The sequence below is a fragment of the Pollicipes pollicipes genome, unplaced genomic scaffold (genome assembly GCF_011947565.3).
Source record: "Pollicipes pollicipes isolate AB1234 unplaced genomic scaffold, Ppol_2.1 Scaffold_6138;HRSCAF=7277_pilon_pilon_pilon, whole genome shotgun sequence".
Lineage (NCBI taxonomy): Eukaryota > Metazoa > Arthropoda > Thecostraca > Pollicipedomorpha > Pollicipedidae > Pollicipes > Pollicipes pollicipes.
In genome coordinates this window covers 22850423-22873546 of record NW_023596818.1, presented here as the reverse complement: position 1 = coordinate 22873546, position 23124 = coordinate 22850423, and the positions used below count along the sequence as shown (strand labels likewise).

The window sequence follows — 23124 nt, the reverse complement described above, 5'->3', positions numbered from 1 at the left end:
AATGAAGGCCGGCGAATGGTCGGTGCTATTCTATAAAACAATATTTCGAGTTTGTCTCTAACCTGCTCACAGGCAAACCTCAAAGCCAGCTTTTTCATACACTTAAATGGTAAATGTCAAGTGGTTAGACGGTAAACTCTGGGAAATCTGCACGGGGCTCAAACCGTCTACCTTAATTCTATATCATATTTGTTTTAGAAATATGCACAACAGAACTAATATTATTCTTTAAAATATGACTTCTGGCACGATGAATTTTCTTGCCAGCGTGCGTTGTCAGTAGCATGTAGTGTCCACACGTGGTTTTGAAGCCGCCTTTGTTTGTAATTTCTGGTATATTATATAGCCTAATACCAAATGTCGTCACAGTTGGAGGTACCCGCCCCACAGCCCCGTGTGATCTTAAGTGGCAATTATTTCCCATGGTTTACTTATTTGTTTCACGCCTTTGCATACGCAGTTGTTTGCGCTGGCCAGCGGTTTGAAACAAAGCGAAAATATCGTCAATAACCTCATTTCGCATCGTCATCATGGCACCAAGTCATTGACCTGACATGACATAAACCTTAAAGTTCCAGGGTTTGTCAGGAACGATATTCGTGGGGTGACGCGAATTGAACAAGGACGACAAGGTTCATTCTGCAGCTATGCCGAAAAGTGCCTTGGGACGGATGCGTGCTCTGACATCGCGAGTGTCTGAATGCTCCTATCTGGATATACACCTTTATGAGCTGAGCTTTGCATTGACTCCTTTCAGATGCCTCTGACCTAAGTCATTGCCTCCAAAAGCTCACTGCGTTAGTCTGCGTTGCACATTTTTTGCGTAACAAGTCGGAAATTCTTGCAACATTTTAATATTCGCTGGGAGGTGCCATGTGTGCAATTCTTGGGCATTCGTGACGTAAATAAATGCTTAGTTTCAAAATGCAGGAGTCGCATGGTTCCTCCGCGTCATTAGTATCGAATAACCTGAAGTTTATCGCACGTATATGTTGGATTTTTCTCTGCGGTATATGCAATAGACGGAAGTAACAAACATACCACTGTATGTTAATTTATTTATAAAGCGATATGTACGTTACACGTAACAACGAGTGAACAAATACTTATTATCAATGGCGTGTAAAAGAAACACTTGGACCCCACAATCACTTAAGTTGCCCAACCGCAACACGCTTACACAGCGGGGCTCAACGCAATCGCTCATTTTATCCCAACATAGGTACTAAGAGTTACGTAACACATCGGGCCACGTAGCTTAACATGAACACTCACTGCGATCTGGGCTGTACCCAGTTCACAGGTTCCAAAGTGCCGTCAGCACACGGGCCTGGGTAACAGCTAAGTCCTGACGCATAACGTGCCTGCATCTCCCCACCTCTGCCCTGCCGCCGACGCGTCTTCTGGCGCCGTCCGGCTCCCGCCTCGCGCTGCAGGCCACGCACCTTGCGCGAGAGGCACATCACCGACGCACACTGCAGTCAAGTCCCGGCAGCCGCACGGCCACGGGCAGACCTCCCGCGGGCCTCACTCCGCGCACGCGTTCGCTTGCCCGCTGCGGCCGCACTCGGTGGCAGGAGCCCCACCTCGGGCCGCGCCGGGGCTCGTCCCGCGCCGGGGCGCCTCAGATCTCGGGCCGCGCCGGCTCGAGCGACGTCACGCGCAGCGGCCCGTCCTCGCGGATGACGCCGTCGGGCGAGCCTTGCTCACCGGCGAACGACTCGACGTTCTCGAACCGGCTGCCGAGCCCGCCCGGCGCCGCGCCCGAGCCCTCCGGCTCGGCGGCGCCGGCCTGCGCCGCCCGCTGGCGCAGCTCGTCCGCGCTGATGAACGGGAACGACTCGAGGAAGAGTACGTTGCCAAGGTTGTAGACGTGCTCCTGCCGCGGCAGCAGGCGTGCGCCGTTGATGAAGGTCTCGCCTGGAGCAGTCGGAGCGTTAGCTCGGGCTTACCGTTGGCTACGGACTACCGCGACCGCAAAGCGTGATCGGCGCTTTCCAGCACGTCAAGCTAAGCTAGGAGTTTAAGGCATTAGTCATTTATAATTTGAATTGGTGTCTTAAGCAAATGACTATGTATAACACCTTTCAACAGGACAACGAAGGAGACATGTGACAAAGACTGTCAGTAAGACATGGTGCTCTTTTCTACCTCGAAGCAATTTGCTCTGCTTCCCCAACCTAATCTTTACCAGCAAATTATAAGAAGATCCCCTAACCGCATCGCATGCATGCTAGCCGGAGCCGTCCAGCCAAGTCAGCCAACACGGCTGTGTGTGACGCACCAGGCGCCGAGCGGCCCGACCGCCCGGTGTCCGGCACTTACCGTCCTTGACCTGGACCTTCATCGTCTGCCCGCCGAGTGTCTGGGTGGTGAAGCCGTCGCGCAGGTCGTGCTGGTACAGCCGCTCGGGGACGAGGTGCGACAGCAGCAGCTGGTCGCGCAGTGCCGAATCGGCCAGCAGCGGGTCCCCGCCGGCCGCACCCAGCGCCGCCGCCACGGCGCTGTCGTCCAGCGCCAGGAACGTGTACTTGTCTGCGGCGCGCGGCAGGGACGGGAGTCAGCGGCACAGCGGCGCAGCGGCACAACGGCACAGCGGCGAAGCGGCACAGCGGCACAGCGGCGCAGCGGCACAGCGGCACAGCGGCACAGCGGACAGCGGCGCAGCGGCACAGCGGTCGTACGCAGCGAGTATTTGCTGCTGGGCGGTGACAGATACCGCCAAGTGAGGGGGTAGCAGGGCACGCGATGCGGCTCTAGGGTCAGCGATGACAAAGGACGCACAAAAACAAGCGATCAGGTGACGCCCTGACGTCAAGCGGCATCACTCCCTCAGGTGACCAGAAAAAGCAGCGTAGTATCGTGCGACTGATCCATGCATCTACACCACACAAATGCCAATACAATTTCATCAGTGTGGTCGCCCCACCGCAAATAAAATCAGTTATCGATCCTGATTCAACCCGACCACCAAATCGGCCCACCGGCAGCCGGGCCTCGAATTGCCAGTCACGCAACGTCTACTGGCGCGTGTACACCGGGCGGGCCCGGTCAAGGCCAGGCTCTGGGAGATGCGAAAGGTCGTCGCGTCACGTCGGCGCCGGGACGGCAGGCGTCAAGCAGCCCCGGGGATTGGGGCTAAGCTGGAGGTCACGCGGCGGTCGGACGGGGCGGCAGACGGCGGGTCACGAACGCCGGACGAACTACTTTTGCCGGCCGAAAACACTGACCGGAGACACGGGCGATAACGGAAAAAACGGACCGGTTTGATCCACAGGTTTCCTTGCTGCTAAGAATGCGCACCCAACTCACCTTTCATGAATGTACACATGAGAAAATCATGCTAAACGTTCTTACACAGCCGTGTGTTAGTGCAGTAATGCTATACGACGTGGCGCCATTTACACCAATCATGTGTGCTTTCTATCAAAGAAATAGATAAACATTTCTGGTGTGCCACAGCAAAAACCAGAGGTGTTCAACAGGCTAACACATCGAGGTGCTTACAGTCATTCGAGACGCTTGTTACAATGTCGTCGAAGCTCCGGTACAGGTAGTCAATGAACTTGTTGAAGGTGGCATCACTTCCTGAGTTTTCTCGGTGCGTCAGTTCTCCGATCAGATGCGCCAGAAAGAGTGCCTCTCCGGCCACTCCTGCGGAGAACAGTGAGTCAGAGCACTGCATATTCGGGAATGTCGTAAGCAGCGCGCCCGTATTCCAGCGGGAGAAGTCCTTAAGACGTCCTGTTGGGCTGGAACAGAGGACCAAAATCCAAACAACGCGTGTATCTTTCCGTAGATCACCACGCCCGAGGCCCACGCTATGTACGTAGCTCTATAGATCCCTCAAGTTTCAAGCACCTCTGTGATAAAACTTCACGTGCATCAGGCTCTGAAAAACGCTGAACCTTTCCCTCCCAGGGACTACGCAGCAGGAAGAGGGGGCGGAGGGTAGTTGCATCTCTATCCGCCGGCAAGGGAGAGGAAGAAGGGCATGTTTTTCCCCGTTAATTTTGGGGAGGCTCCTTTTTCCAAAACCAAGGGCATTGCAGCTACGCGCAGATTACGAATATTCAGATAAAAGCGAACCTCTTAACTGAGCTAAGGAGTAATAAATCGGGCCCAGAACACGCTTTGCTGCATCAAGAGTTTTCCCAGGGGCCCCTTTGCTCGCTCGGGAGGCATCCGTTACGACCTAGGGGTCCCTGTTCTGAACTAGGCGCCACCCTCCATATGCAGGAGGCCCCTTTTATGCATCAGATAGCTGCAGGTCTGTATCAGGATGCCCCGTATTGGGATAACACGGCCCTTGGCTGGATTTTGGGCCCCTTCGCGAATCGGAAGCATACTGTTCTGGATAAGCGGGTACCTCCATGCATCAGGAGGCCCTTTCTGGGGCAGATGTGCCTGTTTTAGGGCAGCGAAACCCTATGCTGGCCAATAAGAGGGTCCTCATTCTGAATTTTTAGTTGTCCATATTTGTTTTTGCCTGGATATGATACATGTACCAATCTGACAAGAAGGCACATGTCCTCGGCGCCCCTCCCCCTTGAATCCGACACTGCCCAGCAGCCCCCCTCCCCCTCCTCTGAAAAAGCCCCATTTTGTCCAGGAGGCCCCCTGGAAAATCCCGTCTGCTCCCAACTCCAAATCCGTGGAGCCGCCCCTGTCCCTGCCCACCAAAGCACGTGCAAACGCACACGCACTCACGCACGCACGCACCACTGCCTTGCCACCTACCGGCCACCAGGGGCGCAGTCTCCTTGTCTCTGTGCTGCAGCCGCAGTTCGGCGACCACGTCATAGTCGACGAAGAGCAGCTCATCCAGGAAGAGGATGTTGCCGTGCGAGATGGGCGTGTCGCCCAGGAACAGCGGGTTGCCATTCACCAGGATGTTTTCTGCGGGCGATGTGGGGCGAGCCTGCAGTCAGCTGTCGTGTCGCTCTGAGACGGAATGATCAGCGGAACAGAACAAAGGCAGAAGTGCTAATTAGGACAGTTTTCGCGGTAACAGGACAGGGTATATAACGCGCAAGACATCAGATCGAAGGGCACGGGAAAATCCCGAGAGGGCTTAATTACGGTTGGTATCCAAGACACATGGGAGTAAACGATGCGTTGCGAGACTAAACGTAAGCGTTGCCAGTAGTGATGCGTTTCTCACGCATTTCACAGGCACGCGAAACGTATCCATTCCTTGGCTATTTGGTTGGTGCCCTGATCTAGTCAAAAACCGCAAACCAGCAAGGCATAAGGTAAGATTTTCCAAGACGGATACGTTCAGTTAAAAACTGAGGCCGTATGGGAGAGAACAGTGCTATGTACTTTTGCGGTGCCTGCGTGACATATGACGGAAACCCCCAAAACAGCAAAGTATTACTACGGATTTCATCACAGAATCTGCGTCGCAAAACGTCCGTAAATACCCAAAGCAAACTTTCCAGCCAAGCATGGTTAAAAAAACGTGATCAGGCGCAGGTGGAGGGCTTCCCGTGGTCCCTGAGTTTCCCATGGACTTGTTCGATATCAACACTGTTATGCGACCATCACGGACCTGGACATTTGGCACGCGCTACGAGAGAGGGCGCCCGTAGTCTCAACCGCATCAGATACGACGCCTTAAGCTCCCACTAAGACGAGGTCTCAAGCTTGACAGCTTTGTCTGACTCTGCCAAATTTTCGCCAGACGAAGCTTTCCAAATGCGCTAGGAGCCAGGAACTGGCCCCTAAGACATTCGGGTAGCCACTGAGCTTAAGTGATCAGTTGATATGCGAATGGGGAAATTAACTAGCCTTACAGCCCACCATGCGAACCTGAACAGAAGAGGATTGCCTACAAACAGCGTGGGTTATACAGCGGGAAGTACGCAAAGCAACCGCGTTTAATGCGTCTGAGCAGCATACAGCAGAATCTGTGGGAGCTCACGGGTGAGATAATTGCTCGGACTATCCATCTTGTCCGGTGTGTTAGTATGCATTTCACGGTTTGGCCAGTTGGTTCTTTGGCCGTCGTCGGCTGTTATTGAGTCCTGAGAAAGACTGTATGGTCTTTGTTTTCAGTCATGCATGTAAGCGTCACAACCTGCATTTTTGCATTCTTGCCTTGTAATCGCTGGCATTCGAGTCGGGGTTTTCTGATTGTGATTCCGGTGCCTTACCGATTGAGCTAACTGTGAAGGATTAAGTGGTATAGCTCAGATAGGTAGCTCAGCTGGTAGAGCGCTGTGCTGCCAATCAGAAGACCCCGATTTGAATCCAACCAATCTCATGGAGATAATTCGCATTGTGACGCATACATATCGCATTCGTTTTTTAGTTGGACAATGCGTGTGCCATCAATAAGTTTTCAATGTCACAATATTTCACGTTTGCTACAGCCGGTGACATGCGCGTCACAGGCTCACAAGAGTCTGAGAGTCACAGACTCACAATTACGACGTTAGGTCTGTCCTAGCGCGGATACTCTGACTTACCTGGGACTTTTTTGAACTTAAGCTCCTTGCCGCCCATGGTCTTGATCCTGAGTCCATCCTTGATATCCTTGCTGGTGAGCTTTCCCGGCGCAAAGTGGTTCATAATCGTTTCTCGGGTAAACTCCTTGACCAGGAAGGGGTTGAAGCCCCAGTCGATCGGGTAAAACCTCTGGAACGCTTCGTTTACTGGGAGGAAGAGCGTGTACTCCTTGTCTGTGAAATACAACAAGAAGATCTTCAAACTGTGAGCATGAATCTCGATAATACACCGACAGACAACTTGATAAATGTGTGGTGGCTATCACATCTCCGCTAAATACCGATTGCCAAAGGCACCAGATCACCAGCGTGTCTACCAATGTTCCAAACGATTCCGCGATTGTTTTCTGGCAGAACTTCTTTTAATCCCTGAAGCTGCTTCCTTGGAAACGAGCTCCAGGCCAACACTTCATGTGGCCTCTAGCCCTCAGGCACAAATGCTGAACAACTCCGCCGTGCCTTGAAAGGTCTCTGTACGCGGGCACCCGCCATTTGATCCCTGTGGGCATTTGGCCTTGTAGAATACGCCAGCTAAGGCACAAGGTCTTCGTCAAGGCTTCAGTGATATTTTTGTTCTCCAAGCGTTAGCCTTTGTCAACCGGGCTACGATGGCGAAACGGCCTCGGGGAACGGGCTCGGCTGTCAACAGCGCATTACAAAGTTGTTTCAACTCATTGCTTCTTAAAATAAAAAAATGTTTTTGATATCTACAAAAACAAAAGGTGAAGCTTAAACATATAGTATATCTTCATGACAAGAATCGCATGTGATTGTGATTCCTTCTTCTCCACTAGCACGCCAGTCGAGCGCCTTAAACGGTAAGTCAAGCAGGTGATGCGCTCGCGCTTTACTCGAACCGCGTGCGAAATCCGAGACATCCCCGTGGTGGCTGACCTTTGCTGAACATGGAGGTGATGTTGGCGTCGTAGAAGTAGCCCTGGAACTCGCCGACACCGGAGCGGAGCAGACTGAGCGCGTCCTCCACAGCCTCGACGAAGCTGTCTTTGCCGACGGCTGGGATCTTCACCCGCTGGTTGTTGGTGGCGAACTCGTGGCCGACCGGGTCGACCGCGTGAGCCACCGCCAGCCCCGGCTCCGGGTCCGACAGCTCGCCTACCTCATTCAGCAGCGGCAGCGAGGCCGTCTCACTGGCGGTGAGGTCACCCGGCTCAGTGTCGCCGCTGCCATCTATCGGTGACTCAGCAACGTCCGGTTCGGCAGACGGCCGCAGGGTGTCCGGCAGCGGGATGTAGTCGGCGGTGCGTACGATGCTGGCGTTGGTGATCTCCAAGATGTCGCCGATGATCTCGATTTTGTTTACATAGAGACGCCCTGAGGAAAAAAGGAGACGCTGTCACAGAGAAAGACACTTAAGGGAGTGATGAGACTGTTTGATCGCTGCGGAGAGGACCCGCACGGATGCACTTGCAAACAGTGCTGGTGGAAAGATGCTGTGTCCAAACACGACCCAACAGGGCATGAAAACAATATATTCAGCAAAGGCGATCATACATTATCATGTAGATCAGTCATACGCGAATGCCCACTGCACAAAACGTTTGATGTTTAAAAGCAAGGGTGTACATCGCAAAGGTTATCAACGCAGCCTGCCCGGGATGCACACGATTCAGCGGTTTAGAACCTTCGATTATGGACAAGAACTGAACGTTGCTCATCTCAGATTTCTCGTACACGCTTGGATGAAACCAAGCATTGGGATATCTTTACGATTTTTACGCGATGTGATCATTATTTGTCGATTACGCAAGCGAAGTCATAAAGTGGAAGGACGGCCCGCAGTCCCAGCTGCCCGGGAAGAGCGCAGGACGGACGCCCAAGCCGCCGCCGGATATGGACGGCACTCGGCTGCGTCGGCGAGCTTCACCGAGCGTGCCGCCACTGTCAGCGGGCGTGCCGCCACTGTCAGCAGGCGTGCCGCCACTGTCGGCAGGCGTGCCGCCACTGTCAGCAGGCGTGCCGCCACTGTCGGCGGGCGTGCCGCCACTGTCGGCGGGCGTGCGCTGACCGCTGACGGGACACCAGCTCAGGCCGGACCCAGGCGGACAGAGCCGGGTGCCGCCGCCTCGGCTGGTAACCCACCTTACCCATGCGCCCGTTGACGGCGGGGCCTGACAGACACTGACTGGCTGGCCGAGCTGGTCGCTGTTCGCGTGAGGGAGTCAACGGACTGGAGGTCCTGACTGGGGCGATATGTTCAATGGAGACAATGGATTCGGTGGGCGATTAAATAACTCAGTTCATTCGTTATCGCAGACGCTTGATCTGTGCATGTTCTGCGGTAGGCTCGATGACAGCTTGATATGCACCAAGAATCCAGATCTCAGCTGAACTATGCAGATGTCATATTTGCTGTCTACCAATATCAGGCGATTTATTACCTGAACAACCCGTTTGTCCGTGAAAGTGAGCGAGAGAGCTCGGGTCGACGTGATCAAACATAGCATTAGTGAAGTACCGGACCACTCGACATACACCGTCGGTGTTTCATAGAAAAATTGTGTACAGATAATCTAACGGTGGCTTATCACTATTTGCCCAACGGATTTAAACGGTGGATTTAGATAAATGATTTGCTGATTCATCTTATAAGTGAACAAGGCATTTCCAACTTTATTTCGACATCGGACTTCCAATAGGTCTGCTGAAATTTCACGGGAGGTTTGGTACGAGTTAATGGCTATCACGGGGCAGTATGAGATAACGGATAAGGCTATTTCTCAGAAGTTTTTCTCTTCGCCGGAACGATTTCCGTCCACGATTATCTTCCAGTCGCATGAAGCTGGAACAACCGCCATCGGGGGTCTTACATTAGCCTCATGCTTTTCACGGGTTAGCTACTCTTTTCCGCTTGGAGTGCCACCCGTTCTAGTGGGCTGGCTACCATTCCTATCAATGCCGCTATCGTCCGGCACTCAACCGGGGCGTTCCGCGGCGTTTTTGCCGCACGCGAGCACGGCTGCCGCGTGTCTGTGAAAATGGCGAGCCGCAGCCTTGAGGCGCGGCGCCGGTGGCGGCGGGGCGGGACCAAGCCGGGGCCGGGGCTGGGGCTAGCACCGGCCTTCGACGCCGGCGCCGCTCTTCAGACGGCCTCGTGCCACAGGTCCGCGGACGACGACTACCACTGAGACGATGGCAGCCCTCACGCGCTATGCCGCGAGCGCACTGCTGTTGCAGAGCCATCACTCCCCGGCCGGGCGCGGCGTTGCAACGACACCAGGCAGTGGGGGTCGAGGCGCCGTGAGTAAGCCCATCAGAAAACAGCACCGGTGCGCCACGTCCAGCGCGTCTTCGATGCGTCATCGTTATCTATGTCGCTGGCTGCTTAGGATGCACGTCCGCTAAATAGCAAGGGTGATCTGCCTTCGTTTGCAAGCCCAGCCACAGGGGCTTCAAGTCCTGCCGCCGACGGACGCTGCCGTCTGTGAATGGCAGGCTCGGTCAGCTGGCCAGGACCAAGCGGTCCGCGTCACATCCGGACACTCCGTACACAGAGAAGTGTCCGGACGTGCTCCTCGTCGCCGTTCTGGTGGGGTGTTGGATCGCCACTGCAGCGGCCGTCCAGGGTCGACCGTTTCAGTCCGCAACTAAAACCCATCCGCAGCCCTTGACTGACAGACCGCCACAGCTCTCGACTGTCAGACAGCTGCAGTCCTCGACTGACAGACAGCTGCAGCCATCGACCGACAGACCGCCACAGCTCTCGACTGTCAGACAGCTGCATTCATCGACTGACAGACAGCTGCAGCCCTCGACTGACAGACAGCTGCAGCCCTCGACTGGCAGACAGCTGCAGTCCTCGACTGACAAACGGCTGCAGTTCTCCACTCACAGACAGCTGCAGTCCTCGACTGACAGAATGCCGTAGTTCTCGACAGCTACAGTTCTCTGCTGTTGACAGTTGACAGACAGCTACAGTTCTCTACTGACAGCTGCGGTCCTCGACTGACAGAATGCTGTAGTTCTCGACTGACAGACAGCTGTAGTTATCGACTGACAAATGGCTATAGTCCTCGACTAACAGACAGCTTCAGTCCACGACCAACAGGCGGCCGCCGTCCAGGACTGACAGACCGTTTTAGTACTCGGCTGACAGACGGCCTCGGGCCGGCTGGAAGTTCGTGACGGTCTCGGTCCAGAGCGTCCAGACGCCTCCCCGGACCACGGCGCGTCCGTTCCCGGACGAGACCTGACACTGCCCCGGCTGAAAACTTGCGACTATCTCGAATCAGTCACGGTCTCTGCCGGTCGCAGCTGACGCGGCCAGCGACCGTCCACCACGAGCCGTTACCATGGCGTCGGGTCAAGGGCGATGCCAAGGTTATCAGCGGCCACCTCTCCATGGAATGGCACTTACGGTCATGAGCCCGCACCGCCGGTGGCAAAGGCATGAGGTATGAATCAACCGAGATATCTGTGCGTCCACACTATAGCCGCCTAGCTGGCGCACGTCAACGAACGTGCAGTTCGCACAGTTTTGGTATAAGACGTGGTCGCCTGCTAACACCCGACGCGGCTGATCTATAACTAGCGCTCCAATACCGTGCCTAATCATGACCGCATTGTTAAATAAGTTATAGCTGTCTTAGCGGAGAGCATGTTAGGTCAGCAGAAGCAGCCTGGCGGCAGGAAGCCAAGCTCTGCATTGGTAGCGATTTCACCAGAAAACATGATCCCTTCTTTTAAACACAATCCAGTTACATTCGGGAATCACGCTGAGCCGCCGGTTTCACACCTGGTAGGTACGCTTCACATATGCCCAATTTGGATCTAATCAGGGACGTAGGAATATTAAGCCTGCTCATTCACTTATCGTGAGTTTTACATTGGCCCTTAAACGATGTATCAAAAGCACGGACTTTAAACAGGAGACTCGTTCCATGGACTCACCCACTTTCGGAATTCCCACGCTTCTGGGGTTGAAGAGCCCTCCACGGGTTCTAAGCCCCATTGCACGCCAAGGTATTGAGCCAAAGCTAGTGCTACGCCAGCTTCGGCTAAAATTCAAAGAATTGGCCATATCAAGCCACGTTTCCTATTACAAAATTTCGTCAGCACGTTGATTATCGTGCAGATTGATCCCGTAAAGCCTGATTCCGATGTCTGAAAATTCCAGCTCTGGATGACCTGGGAACGCCCTCTCAAATGCTTCCTTAATCTGGAGGCACTCAGCCGTCATGGCACGAGGCACGATTTGAGGCACATTGGTGCCGTTCCGAAAACGAACGCTTCTGGTATCAGCTGTTTGCACATCATTCATCCGCAGCCAACAGAGATGGCCCATATCGGTGCCATCCTGCTTTGGGATATGGTTTTCTACGAACTCGTGCCTTTAATAGGTCACTAGCACATCTGCAGTTGTCTTCTCTCGCTTGCGGCTTGTTGCAAGTAGAGCTATATTCCCTACAGCGGGCCACATAATCCTCCAAGATGGTAAAGCTCCTCACACTCACCCACACAGTGGGAATCACACCAGCGCTGACAGTTTCTGACTACCGCCGTACAGGTGTCTTCGACTTTACCATTCTACGAATGTGCATGACACACTCAGCCCCCCCCCCCTTATCTTATCAAAGTCCGGGGGGAGGGGGGGAAGTGAAGGTAGCGACGGTCCCATACACCAGAGCCAGCCGGTGGCCCCGGGGGCGTGCGGCTCGCGCCGGCAGAGGCCGCTGACTCATCTGAAGGCGCCACGGCGTGTTCTGCTAAGGCCGGCGCGTGCACAGCCGGCCCGGCCCAGGTGCGGCACACGGGAGCGGCGCGAGCCGTGAGTCAGACGGCCCGGGTGGCTCTGCCAACGGGACCCACCGCGCGTGCCCCGACTTCCGACGGTGGCTGAGGCGACGCGGCTAAGGCGGCAGGCGGCGCCGACGAACCCGGCCGGGGTCCTGCCGTCGGCTTAATGTGGGCACCGCTGAACACGAATTTGATGGTTGCGATATGGCCGGAGTCCATTGTCATCACTTTCACAACTGGAGGTGTACCGATGGGACTGCTGGCCGTTTAACACTGATTAATTCAGCCAACCAAGTCCTGTGGAGAAGACATGATGCACCTCGGCCCGCTGATGGCTTGCTCGTGCATAATGCAATTAAATAGCACTAGTGGTAACGTAGCAGACAGCTTTTAGAGTACGATACGTTGCGCCAGGAGTCATTTTGAGGCCCGCAACTATTAGAAATGCCGGCTTCCGCTTGTATCTCAGCCAAACGCAACTCACTGCGCCAACAAATGACGCGTCGTGTTCTGCGTGCAGCCAATGTGTAGACGACGATGAGTATTTCGTAGCATCGATCGACACCGGTGGTAACCATGACACTCCCTGGACAGAAAACAACGCCCCGATCCTGGAAAATACCGCCTTCGTTCGCACTATCATGTTGAAAAATGGAGACTGTTGCTTTCGAGCTCGTTGGAACTGTCCAAGGCCGCAGTGCCACCCTGATGGTTGAGGAGTTTAAACCAAAGGGGCTGTTAGTGGCGCAGTAGCAGACGGGGACGAACCGGCTGAGGAACATCGCAAACGGTGCTTCAATGTAAAATATCGCAACTGCGGTCAGATAGTGCACATGCATTTTTTCCAATGCTTTGCTTTTGTTGTGCGGATCTATAAAATCCGATGCTAAAAATCGAGTGCTAACGACATGCCTGGCCATGGCTTCCGCTGTAGTTGGTGGGGTCCTGGCCGCCGTAACCTTTAGGCAGATGGGATCATTTCATTTGGAGCACAAGTCTAGCGACAAAACGAAAGAGGACCCCAATACAATTTGAGGTGTATTTATGCCCATAGCATTCGTAGGCACGGGAAACATGCCGACGTTGGGAAAGCGTCGAGAGGGGGGGGGGGTAGCAAGTCTATGGAGACAAACTAGCCCATACCTAAAATAAAACTTCCCTTGGATTTCGAGAAGTTCTTTTCTATATTTGAGACCCTTGGCCGATAAATTCAGCTCAACATCTTGTTTTAAGCATTTAAACTTCCACATCGGTACCGTTCACGAGAAGCTCAGGAGTTCAGGGTCTGACATGCGTTCCCTGCTCCTCCGCCCATAAGGTTACCGTCTCCTTCCGCTTTCTCCGCCAGGCCCCGATGTTTCCGCGGCTATTCGATGTACTAAGTGGAGCGCAAACTGACTACGCTGACTGACCGCACCAGACTGACTGCACCCGACTTACTGCACTAAACTGACGACCGCACCCGACTGACTGCACCCGACTGACCGCATCCAACTGACCGCACCCGACTGACTGCACCCGACGGACCGCATCCGACTGACCGCACCAGGCTGACCGCACCCGACTGACTGCACCCGACGGACCGCATCCGACTGACTGCACCCGACTGACCGCATCCAACTGACCGCACCCGACTGACTGCACCCGACTGACCGCATCCGACTGACCGTACCAGGCTGACCGCACCAGACTGACTGCACCCGACGGACCGCACCCGAGTGGCCCTTAGAGGAGTACACAACGTAGTCGAGCCTGGGCGATGTTGTGTGACGGCACGGATCAAGCTTACGGGCTCGACGCAACACAGCAGCGCTTACTCGCCCGCCACCCGTGAGCCCTCGCCGCCAAACTGCGTGTGTTACGTAAGTCCAAGACCCGCGGCAGCGACCACAACAGTGGATGAGTGTGTCCTTTGTCGACCGGCCGCCTCGGCGCCCACTATCGCGCGGGCCCCCGACGGCTTCCAGGAGCCGCGCGCGGCGGCGCGGCCCGCGTGTGACGAAGTGCCTGGCGGCGTCGCCGCCCCGGCCGCCGATTTCCAGGAGTCGGCCGACGGCGCCGCAACAGACGCCGTCCGTCTGAGTCACGCGCGGTGAGGCGGCGTGACGGCGGCGTGAGGCGGCGTGACGGGTATGGCGGGCTGTGGGGGCGTCGCAGGGCGACCGTGCGGAACAGCGCGGTCCGCTATAGCCGGGGGCGCTGGAGCTTCGCAGCGGCTGCAGATGTCCTCGCTGCCGCACTGGCTTCCGTTTTTTTTAGGCGAGTTTGCGACTCACGAATGCATTCTAAGTTCTATGCGCCTTGTCCGGCTGCACGCTATGGCGGTGACTTCATGCAACGTTTGTGAGGAATGCCGCTTCGGAGTCGATAAGGGAGTCAGTCATTTTTCACTGTAGACCACGCCCACCCAGTGGCGTGTCACGAGGACGGTACCTGTCCACTGCGGACACGCCTCGTATAATGGCCCAGCCGCCACCGCCGCACGCCACGTCAAGCACGTCCACCATGGGAGGGCGTGCTTGGCGTGGCGTCGGCAGGCGTTTGGCCACGCGTCCCACACACGGGGCCGGACCTCCGGTAACCGGCGTTTTGTGTAACGAGACGACAGGTGTCCAGCGGCGTGCCTGGCTACCGAGGAGTTTCTGTGGCGTGCCCGTCCGGATGGTGTAAGCGTTTGCGACGAACCTGCTCGGGTCGACAAAGAGATCTTGTGACGTACCTGCCCGGTCGGCAAAGAGATCTTGTGACGTACCTGCCCTGTCGACAGAGATCTTGTGACGTACCTGCCCGGTCGGCAAAGAGATCTTGTGACGTACCTGCCCTGTCGGCAGAGATCTTGTGACGTACCTCCCCGGTCGGCGACAAGATCTGGCGACTTACCTGCCCGGCCGGCGACAAGATCTTGTGACGTACCTGCCCGGCTGGTGAAGACGGCCGTTGTGCCGAGCAGCGTGTTCAGCTTGAGCTGGCTACCCTCCTTCAGCTGCTTCAGGCGTTCCTCAGTCACCACCTCGCCCAGGATGATGTGGTTTCGAAGCACGTTGACGATGTGGTCGCGGCCGGAGAAGCCAGGCGTCAGCTTGACGCGATCGAACGCCTCGTTGCTCGGGGCCAGCACGGTGTAGGCCTCCTCTGAAATGACGCGGCCTTGTCACACCATGGTCAAACGACCCCGCTCTGACCGTCGTGTCGTCTCACGGTCATGGCCTTGTTCGGACCGTGTTGTCCTGCAGACATCACAGCTTTGGTCGGAATGCTCACATTCCACAAACGGCTACGTATCTATGATTGTTTAATCTACTGATGGTACTGCCGTAATTGGTGTCCGTCATGACACGCAGCATACACCCAATATTGTTGTACACTGCTATTCCATTGGAGGCATCAGGCAGCTGTGACCCCGTTCCCACGTAGCCTTATTAATAAACATGTCATGATCGCGAACAGTAAGCAGACTGTAAGAGCTGTTGTTTGTGCAGCAAAACATTCCCGGCAACGCTGGGCTGCTTCTCAAATAATTTTGCCTTCATCAGCGCTTCAAAGCAATTCATAATTTCGGCGGTACGCCGTCTTTACGACATTTGATGACGGTTACATCGCGCCGAACAGGTTTCCCTTTCTCGTGCGTGGTGAAACCGAAAGGCAACGATTGCGCAAGGCAAGTTGAAAATTGCTCAAAGCGTGACGCTATTTAATAACATGCTCCACGTGCATGACCTCTAGTACGTGTTCCCGTACTGCCGGTTAGTTTTAGGAATGATGGTGATTGTGCTCACACTGAATGAACGCACATGAACAGAAGATTGTGCGGAAGCGGTACGCCGTTTTCCATGGCGCCCTGAGTATGAACAGGCCGCCTTATTTCACGGGGTGTTATCCCGCTCGTGCGCGGCTGACAGAGACCCGCGATCATAACCTGCCGTGCACTTGCAGCCCTCGCCCGACAGCCAGATACGGCACCTCGGAATCACTCCTGGGTCATCTAGCGTCATTCATAAGGGTTGTCACGCATGACATGACCACATCGCTTCAGAGAAATTAGACCTCGGGCTTTAAGTATATGATCAATTTCGCAGCCACCTACCCCTTTACAACAACGTGCGAAGATCCTCGTGGATCTCTTGACAAGCCGCCTTTCAGGATGTATTTGACTGCACTAGTGTCCAGCAATCTATATGCCCGTGCAAACGATGATGAGGAAATGCATCTGCTTACCCCCGCACCAGCTCACATGACACGATCTATTGCCGAAATACCGGATAGGATCTTAGAGCCACCTCGATACTTTATGAACCGAACGCACTTCAAGGGCTTTCGTTCGACGGTTGCAATCACCAGGTTTAAAAGCATGACCTTTGGTTAGCTGCAAGATACTACAAATCAAACAACGAAGGCCCGAAAAGCATGACTTTGCATAGACCCGTTGGTTGTGGAGGGGTGTGTATGTAAGACTGAGCCGGGGTGCACAGTGTAGGAAACAAAGTAACCGCAGCGGCGGACAGGCAATGGCATGTGTTGAGAGACTCTAGGTCATACAAATATTTCCCGCACATATCGGCACGATTTTGGCAGGATCACAGCAAGATAAAGCTTGCCTTGCCGAGTTCTCCCCGCACGACTGGCCGATTACGCCAGCTACCATCGCACTGGAAACTCGCACCGATAATTCGTCGACACGAAGGGAACACATTCGCCACTGTCAGAATGAGCACTTGTAGAAAATAGCCGGACAAAGGCAAGGGAAAGTTCCTGACCACAAACTGCATGCCGTCAGGTTGCCTGCTTGAAATGGACTTTTCTTGTATGTAAATTGTCCGACAGTTTATAAACAGAAAACCGCGCACGCAATGAACTTGCAACTATTCAACCACGAAAGCTCGGATGATAGCAAGTAACACGTCGCATGTGAGAGGTAAAGCTCTACCTGACGAATGGTTCGGCGACAGAAAACCATATAACTGTTACGTGACGAACCCCGGTGCCTTGGAAGGCGACCAAGTCGGGCGTAGATCAGCTGATAAGACAAACTTAAAATATGGTAAGACCAATCTGAAAGGAGCCCGTGACAGAAAACCAGGTGACTTAAGCACGTCGGGTAAGTTTCCTGCATCCTGGTACATCATTTGCGATGGTTTGCATAGTTTTAATACTCGTCCGAGGCACTCATGTGCGGTGGAATGTGACCAGGTGAACGACGGAGCTCTTCAGCCTTCGTATTTCTGAGCAACAGAAGGAGGGGCTTGCACAAAATGGCATAAGACGATTGTCCAACCATTCTTACGTCAAATTCCCGTCAGTTCGTCAGATGCGTGATACCAAGCCTCACTGGCTTCCGGCTGAGGACGTTTCACAAGCATTCGACGGTACGTGTGAGGACAGTGCCGTACCCGGCCTTGGAGGGCGGCTGTCCACGCGTGCAGGTTCGGTGAGGTGGGGTCGCGCGACACTGCGGTCACCCGGGCGCCGCTCATGACCAGGCCCGGATGTGGGAACGGAAAGGGAGCGCATCCCTTCTCGGATGTCAGCGATGACTGGGAAGGCCGTTTCTGGTTCTGATGCAAATGGCGCGCTGACTGTACCACTGCAGCACTGACGAGCTGACAGATACCAACACAGGTATGACCCATTCATGAGTGCTGGACATATTCCGCTGTCGGATTTATTGCCATAAGATGACAGCTGTCACAGTTTGCACGGGTCAACGGGCCAGCGAAGTCTGGAGAGTAGTTTGGGTTGCTTTTCTTAGGCTCGTATTCAGGATGGCCCCGACCACATATGAGTAACGGCCGAACCTTCCCATCATTACCAGCGTTATGCACATCTATGTATGTCAAGGAGGTGAAGCCTTGGGCTCCATCTGCGACAGCCACACGGAGGCTAAGCGGATAGCTAGCGCGTTAAAGACCCCAGCTATAATGGCGATGATAAGTCATTTTATCGAGATCCACACAATGGAAAAGTGGGTGAAGGTTTGGCGTTTGCACACCCACAAGATGGGCGGACAGCTTCCGCGAGGTGACGAAATGGAGATGGAACAGCGTGTTTTTTAAGATGAAATCACTGGATGCGAGTGGCCTGGCGTCCTGAAGAAGCCAGCCTGCACGACGGGATTGCGATAAGCTAAGCCAGTTCCCAGTATGGTTCGTCTACATCTGGTCAAGAACAAAGATGGTTCTGCACGCAGGTCCTAGACTGACGGGGGGGGGGGGGGGGGGTACTACCGAGTAAAGATAATGCCCTTCTAGAAAGATAAAGACCAGTGCCTTTTGTCTGATTGTTCAATGACGTCTAACATCTGCTAGGATCAGCCGTTGCGGATGAAAAACTTTCTGCTTAGCTCAGAGTTCAAACCCAGATATATTTGGTTCTCTACATTAAAAAAATAACCATCTGAACTAGCTATCAGCCCTGATTCATGTTCAGCTGTTAAAAACCTCGACTTACACTTCCGTGGCAGCCAAAAATATCTGAGGGAGTGATTTAGCCAGCTGTTTTGGTGATTATCGTGTAACTGCAGACCCCGCGTAGCACGCTGCTCTCCCTTCCTCGTCCTCACGCTTTACGATTAAATAAGTTGCAGGAGCTGTTTTCCTGAAAGCAGGGCTCCAGGGTCCTTTCTGCGGGAGCTAGAAATCTAGTGCACCTTATAATCCTACATGTGTTTTTGACAGCTTGTGTTATTATCATCCCATAGACATCATGGGGTGTCTGACAATATACAAATTGCTCGTTCGGTGCATAAAAACCGAGATCCATAGCTCATTTCTTCCTTATCTCCTTCGCCCCTTTTTCTGTGAATAGTTCCTCGACCTGAATCTCGATTCTGGGGGATTAATCTAAGATAAAACGATGACTGTCCCTCATCAGGATAGGGGTACGCATCTAGGTTTTTAACACTCCCGTAGTTCACGAACTAGGCAATGCTTCATGACGAAATTTTGTCCACGTTACGTGAGTTTCAACTGTACTTTAATGACCCGCACGTTTAAAGTCCCTACCAAGTCAGGTGGGAGCTGACATTTATACCGCATGGGACCGCAATGTGCATCTTATTGGGAAATTCGTAATAAACCGGCGCTAAACAACCCAACATCAAGAGGATAACACAAAGAGTAAAGATGGTGACTTGAGCGCACGCATAAGACAAGGACTGTTATGCTTTCTGTGGCACATCAACCCACGCGCACCACCAAACTGCCCACAGTAAATACAAATCCTGCGTATATATAAGTCCATAGTAAGTATAAGTCCTCCATATGAATCCCTGCGTGGTCTCTCGGGAGGCCAGTCCCTTTGGTCGTGCTCTGTGTGACGGCGGGATGTGCGGGGTGAGTGGTCCCGGCGCCCCGGGCGCAGCCCTGGACCACTGTTTCCGAAGAACGGCACGGACAGCCTGCATGACTCGCCTCTCTGCGAATTCTGGTGTGCACTGAACCGGAGTGGAGGCTGGGAAATCCCCCTCCGAAATCCCTCTCAAAGCGTTAGCCCAGCGGGCTGTCTCATAGTGTGGGCATTGTACGCTCCAGACCGACGTCTCCATGCGCGTAAACACAGGAGCGGAATGACAGAAGGCCACTACTATCCACACTTTTGCGAAAGTTTGACACTAATCCTTCGCTGATGCATGAAAAGAATCGACATCCAAAGGAGCACTTGCTCCCCTCGTTTTAGGTTGTTCCTACTCTGCTGTTTTCTGGTATTGGCGGGGATGCTGTTTATCGGTTATAGAATGCACATCACCGATGCCCATGACAGAAAAAAGACGTTACATGTCATGGTCACATAATGTCAGCCATTAAACATGTCAAATTAGCCAGTAGAGTCTTTGCATTTTTTAGCGAAAATGTCCGAAGTGACTCAATGGTGATGTGAGGGCCATTCAAGGTCAGGGTCACATCAAACCAGTACCCGAAAACAGTCCTCAGAAAAAGAAAAACGCGTTCATGCTGCCTCATTAGCATCATTGCAGACAAAGAATTTAGGTAGAAGATCGATCGGAACCAGGGTTATTGTAGGAAGGTCAAAGAATGGCCTCACGTTAGGTTAAATCATTGCTTGTAATCATTGGCGGTGCGGCTCAGTCTAGGGCCATCTTAGTTCTGTGAGGACACAGGAGACTACAATGAAAACAAACGAAAAAAATCGTGGTTTGCTCACATCAATCTGACCCGATAGGTCAACCACCGCAGATAACTTACAATATCCTCACTGAGGATATAGTTCATGAACGAGATTATCATCCCATTTTCGAATGTTTTTTATGGCACAGTGGGAAGTCCTACGGGGACGTGACAAAGCCGGTGAAGCTGGCGAAGCGACGACTGAAGGCAAACTGACGGCTGATGAGCTAACTGATAAGTATTAGCTCCCCATTAATGAGATAAGCATGTGCACAGCTCATGAGCTAATTGATAGCTACTAGTTCCTTATAAATGAGATCAGTATGTGCACAGCTAATGAGCTAAGTGCCAAGCTAGCTGATTATAAATGAGATCAACATGTGCACAGCTAATGAACTATTCATTAGGACTAGTTTCCTATAAATGGGGAAATATGGGGAAATGACAATGGGGAAATGAGATCAGCATTTGCACAGTTACCTGAAACGATGTATCCAGGGGTGCTACTTTCTATTCTTTTTATTAGATTCCTGCCTCACAGCGCCAAAAATTGACTTGGGCTCCCAAGGTTGATTTCCATTTCCCCAACAGCACGGTGGCCTGAATGTCACAGAATGGGGAAAAAGTAAAAAAAATCACACCGAGCTTGTTTCTTCTAACACAGCATGATGCCCATGGCATATCCATGGATCCTGTTGTAATTAATTTCAACAGCTCAGTAAAAACGAACGATCGCAGACTGCTGTGCAGGCAAACGGTAGCGACCGCAAAACAGCAAACTGGCCCTTATTACCACTCCTCAATCCTGAAGGCTGTAGGACCAAAGGTTACGTGACCGGGGTTCGGCGGGAGACTGTGCCGGTGTGAACCCAGCAGGTGACTGATGCTGGCGTGAAATCAGACGCAGCAGGTGACTAATGTCGTTGTGGAATCGAACCTGGCAGGTGAATAGTGTCGTTGTGGAATCCGATCTAGCAGGTGACTGATGTCGTTGTGGAATCAGACCTAGCAGATGACTGATGCTGGTGTGAAATCGGACCTAGCAAATGACCGATGCCGGAGGGACATTGAGCTCAGTGGGGTGTATCAGGCTGACAGGAACTCCGACTCAACAGCAAGAGGGAGGCGCCGGCACCAGCCAGACCCGAGCTGACGCATTGCTGCGTGGCTACTCACTGGAGACCTCGACGTTGTCGCTGAGCGCGAAGATGTACCAGAGCGAGAAGAACTTGTCGACGCCCCACTCCCCGAGCCGTTGGCCAGGGATGTGCGCCGTGTCAGGCAAGACCAGCTCGGCCGGCAGCCTGTGCTCGGCCGGCAGCGAGATGCTTGCCGACGGCGCTGCGCCGCCGCCCGCCACCGCCACCGCCAGAACCGCCGCCAGCAGCACCCGCATCGTGTCGGCGGCAAGAGTCGACTGAAGGTGGCCGCCGCCGCCCGCCGTTATATGGCGAACGCCGACCGGCTGGCCAGTGACCGTGGGTTTCCCTCGGTGCGCCGCGCGGCACCGCCGCGTCCTGGAGGGAACGAGGGAGGCGCAGAGACGCGGCGTCTTGGAGGAAACGAGGGAGGCGCAGAGCCGCAGTGTCCTAGAGAGACCGAGGGAGGCGCAGAGCCGCGGTGTCCTAGAGGGAACGAAGAAGCCACAGAGCCGCGGCGTCCTGGAAGGACCGAGAGAGGCACAGAGCCGCGGCGTTCTAGAGGGACCGAGGGAGGCGCATAGTCGCAGCGTTTTGGAGGGAGCGAGGGAGGTGCAAAGGCGCGGCGTCTTGGAGGGAACGAGGGAGGCGCAGAGCCGCGGCGTCTTGGAGGGAACGAGGGAGGCGCAGAGCCGCGGCGTCTTGGAGGGAACGAGGGAGTTGCAGAGCCGCAGCGTCTTGGAGGGAACGGGGGAGGCGCAGAGCCGCGGCGTCCTGGAGGGAACGAGGGAGATGCAGAGCCGCGGCGTCTTGGAGGGAACGAGGGAGGCGCAAAGTCGCGGCGTTTTGGAGGGAACGAGGGAGGCGCAGAGGCGCGGTGTCCTGGAGGGACCGAAGGAGGCGCGGAGGCGCGGTGTCCTGGAGGGACCGAGGGAGGCGCAGAGGCGCGGTGTCCTGGAGGGACCGGAGGAGGCGCAGAGGCGCGGTGTCCTGGAGGGACCGAGGGAGGCGCAGAGGCGCGGTGTCCTGGAGGGACCGAGGGAGGCGCAGAGGCGCGGTGTCCTGGAGGGACCGAAGGAGGCGCAGAGGCGCGGTGTCCTGGAGGGACCGAAGGAGGCGCGGAGGCGCGGTGTCCTGGAAGGACCGAAGGAGGCGCAGAGGCGCGGTGTCCTGGAGGGACCGAAGGAGGCGCAGAGGCGCGGTGTCCTGGAGGGACCGAAGGAGGCGCAGAGGCGCGGTGTCCTGGAGGGACCGAAGGAGGCGCAGAGGCGCGGTGTCCTGGAGGGACCGAAGGAGGCGCGGAGTGGCAGCAACCTGGAGGGAACGAGGAAGGCGCATAGTCGCAGCGTTCTGGAGGGAGCGAGGGAGGCGCAGAGCCGTTGCGTCCTGGAGGAAGCGAGGGAGGCGCAGAGCCGCGCCGGTCAGCCAGAGGCGCCCGGTCACGCCGGAAGTGTTGGTAGCAGCGCTCATCATAGCCACCCAACAAGTCAGGCTTTTGAAACCAGTGAGACGCCTTTAGGGCGTGAAACGGGAGTTCACTACAGCCACGATTGTCGTCCCCCTGTAGGTGACACAAAGCGTAAGCGAATGGAGTCCGTT

General features: G+C 54.6%; 1 protein-coding gene across 1 annotated transcript; it reads right to left on the bottom strand.

Moving 5' to 3' along the window:
* Positions 1-1041: 1041 nt before the first annotated feature.
* LOC119105805 (uncharacterized) lies at positions 1042-22178 on the bottom strand. Its single transcript, XM_037229320.1, has 8 exons — positions 21563-22178; positions 15180-15398; positions 7407-7844; positions 6474-6686; positions 4741-4899; positions 3508-3654; positions 2326-2535; positions 1042-1920 (listed from the first exon to the last, which is right to left on the bottom strand). Exons 1-8 carry the CDS (start codon positions 21780-21782, stop codon positions 1625-1627), a joined length of 1902 nt encoding a protein of 633 aa, XP_037085215.1. The 5' UTR covers positions 21783-22178; the 3' UTR covers positions 1042-1624.
* Positions 22179-23124: the final 946 nt, after the last annotated feature.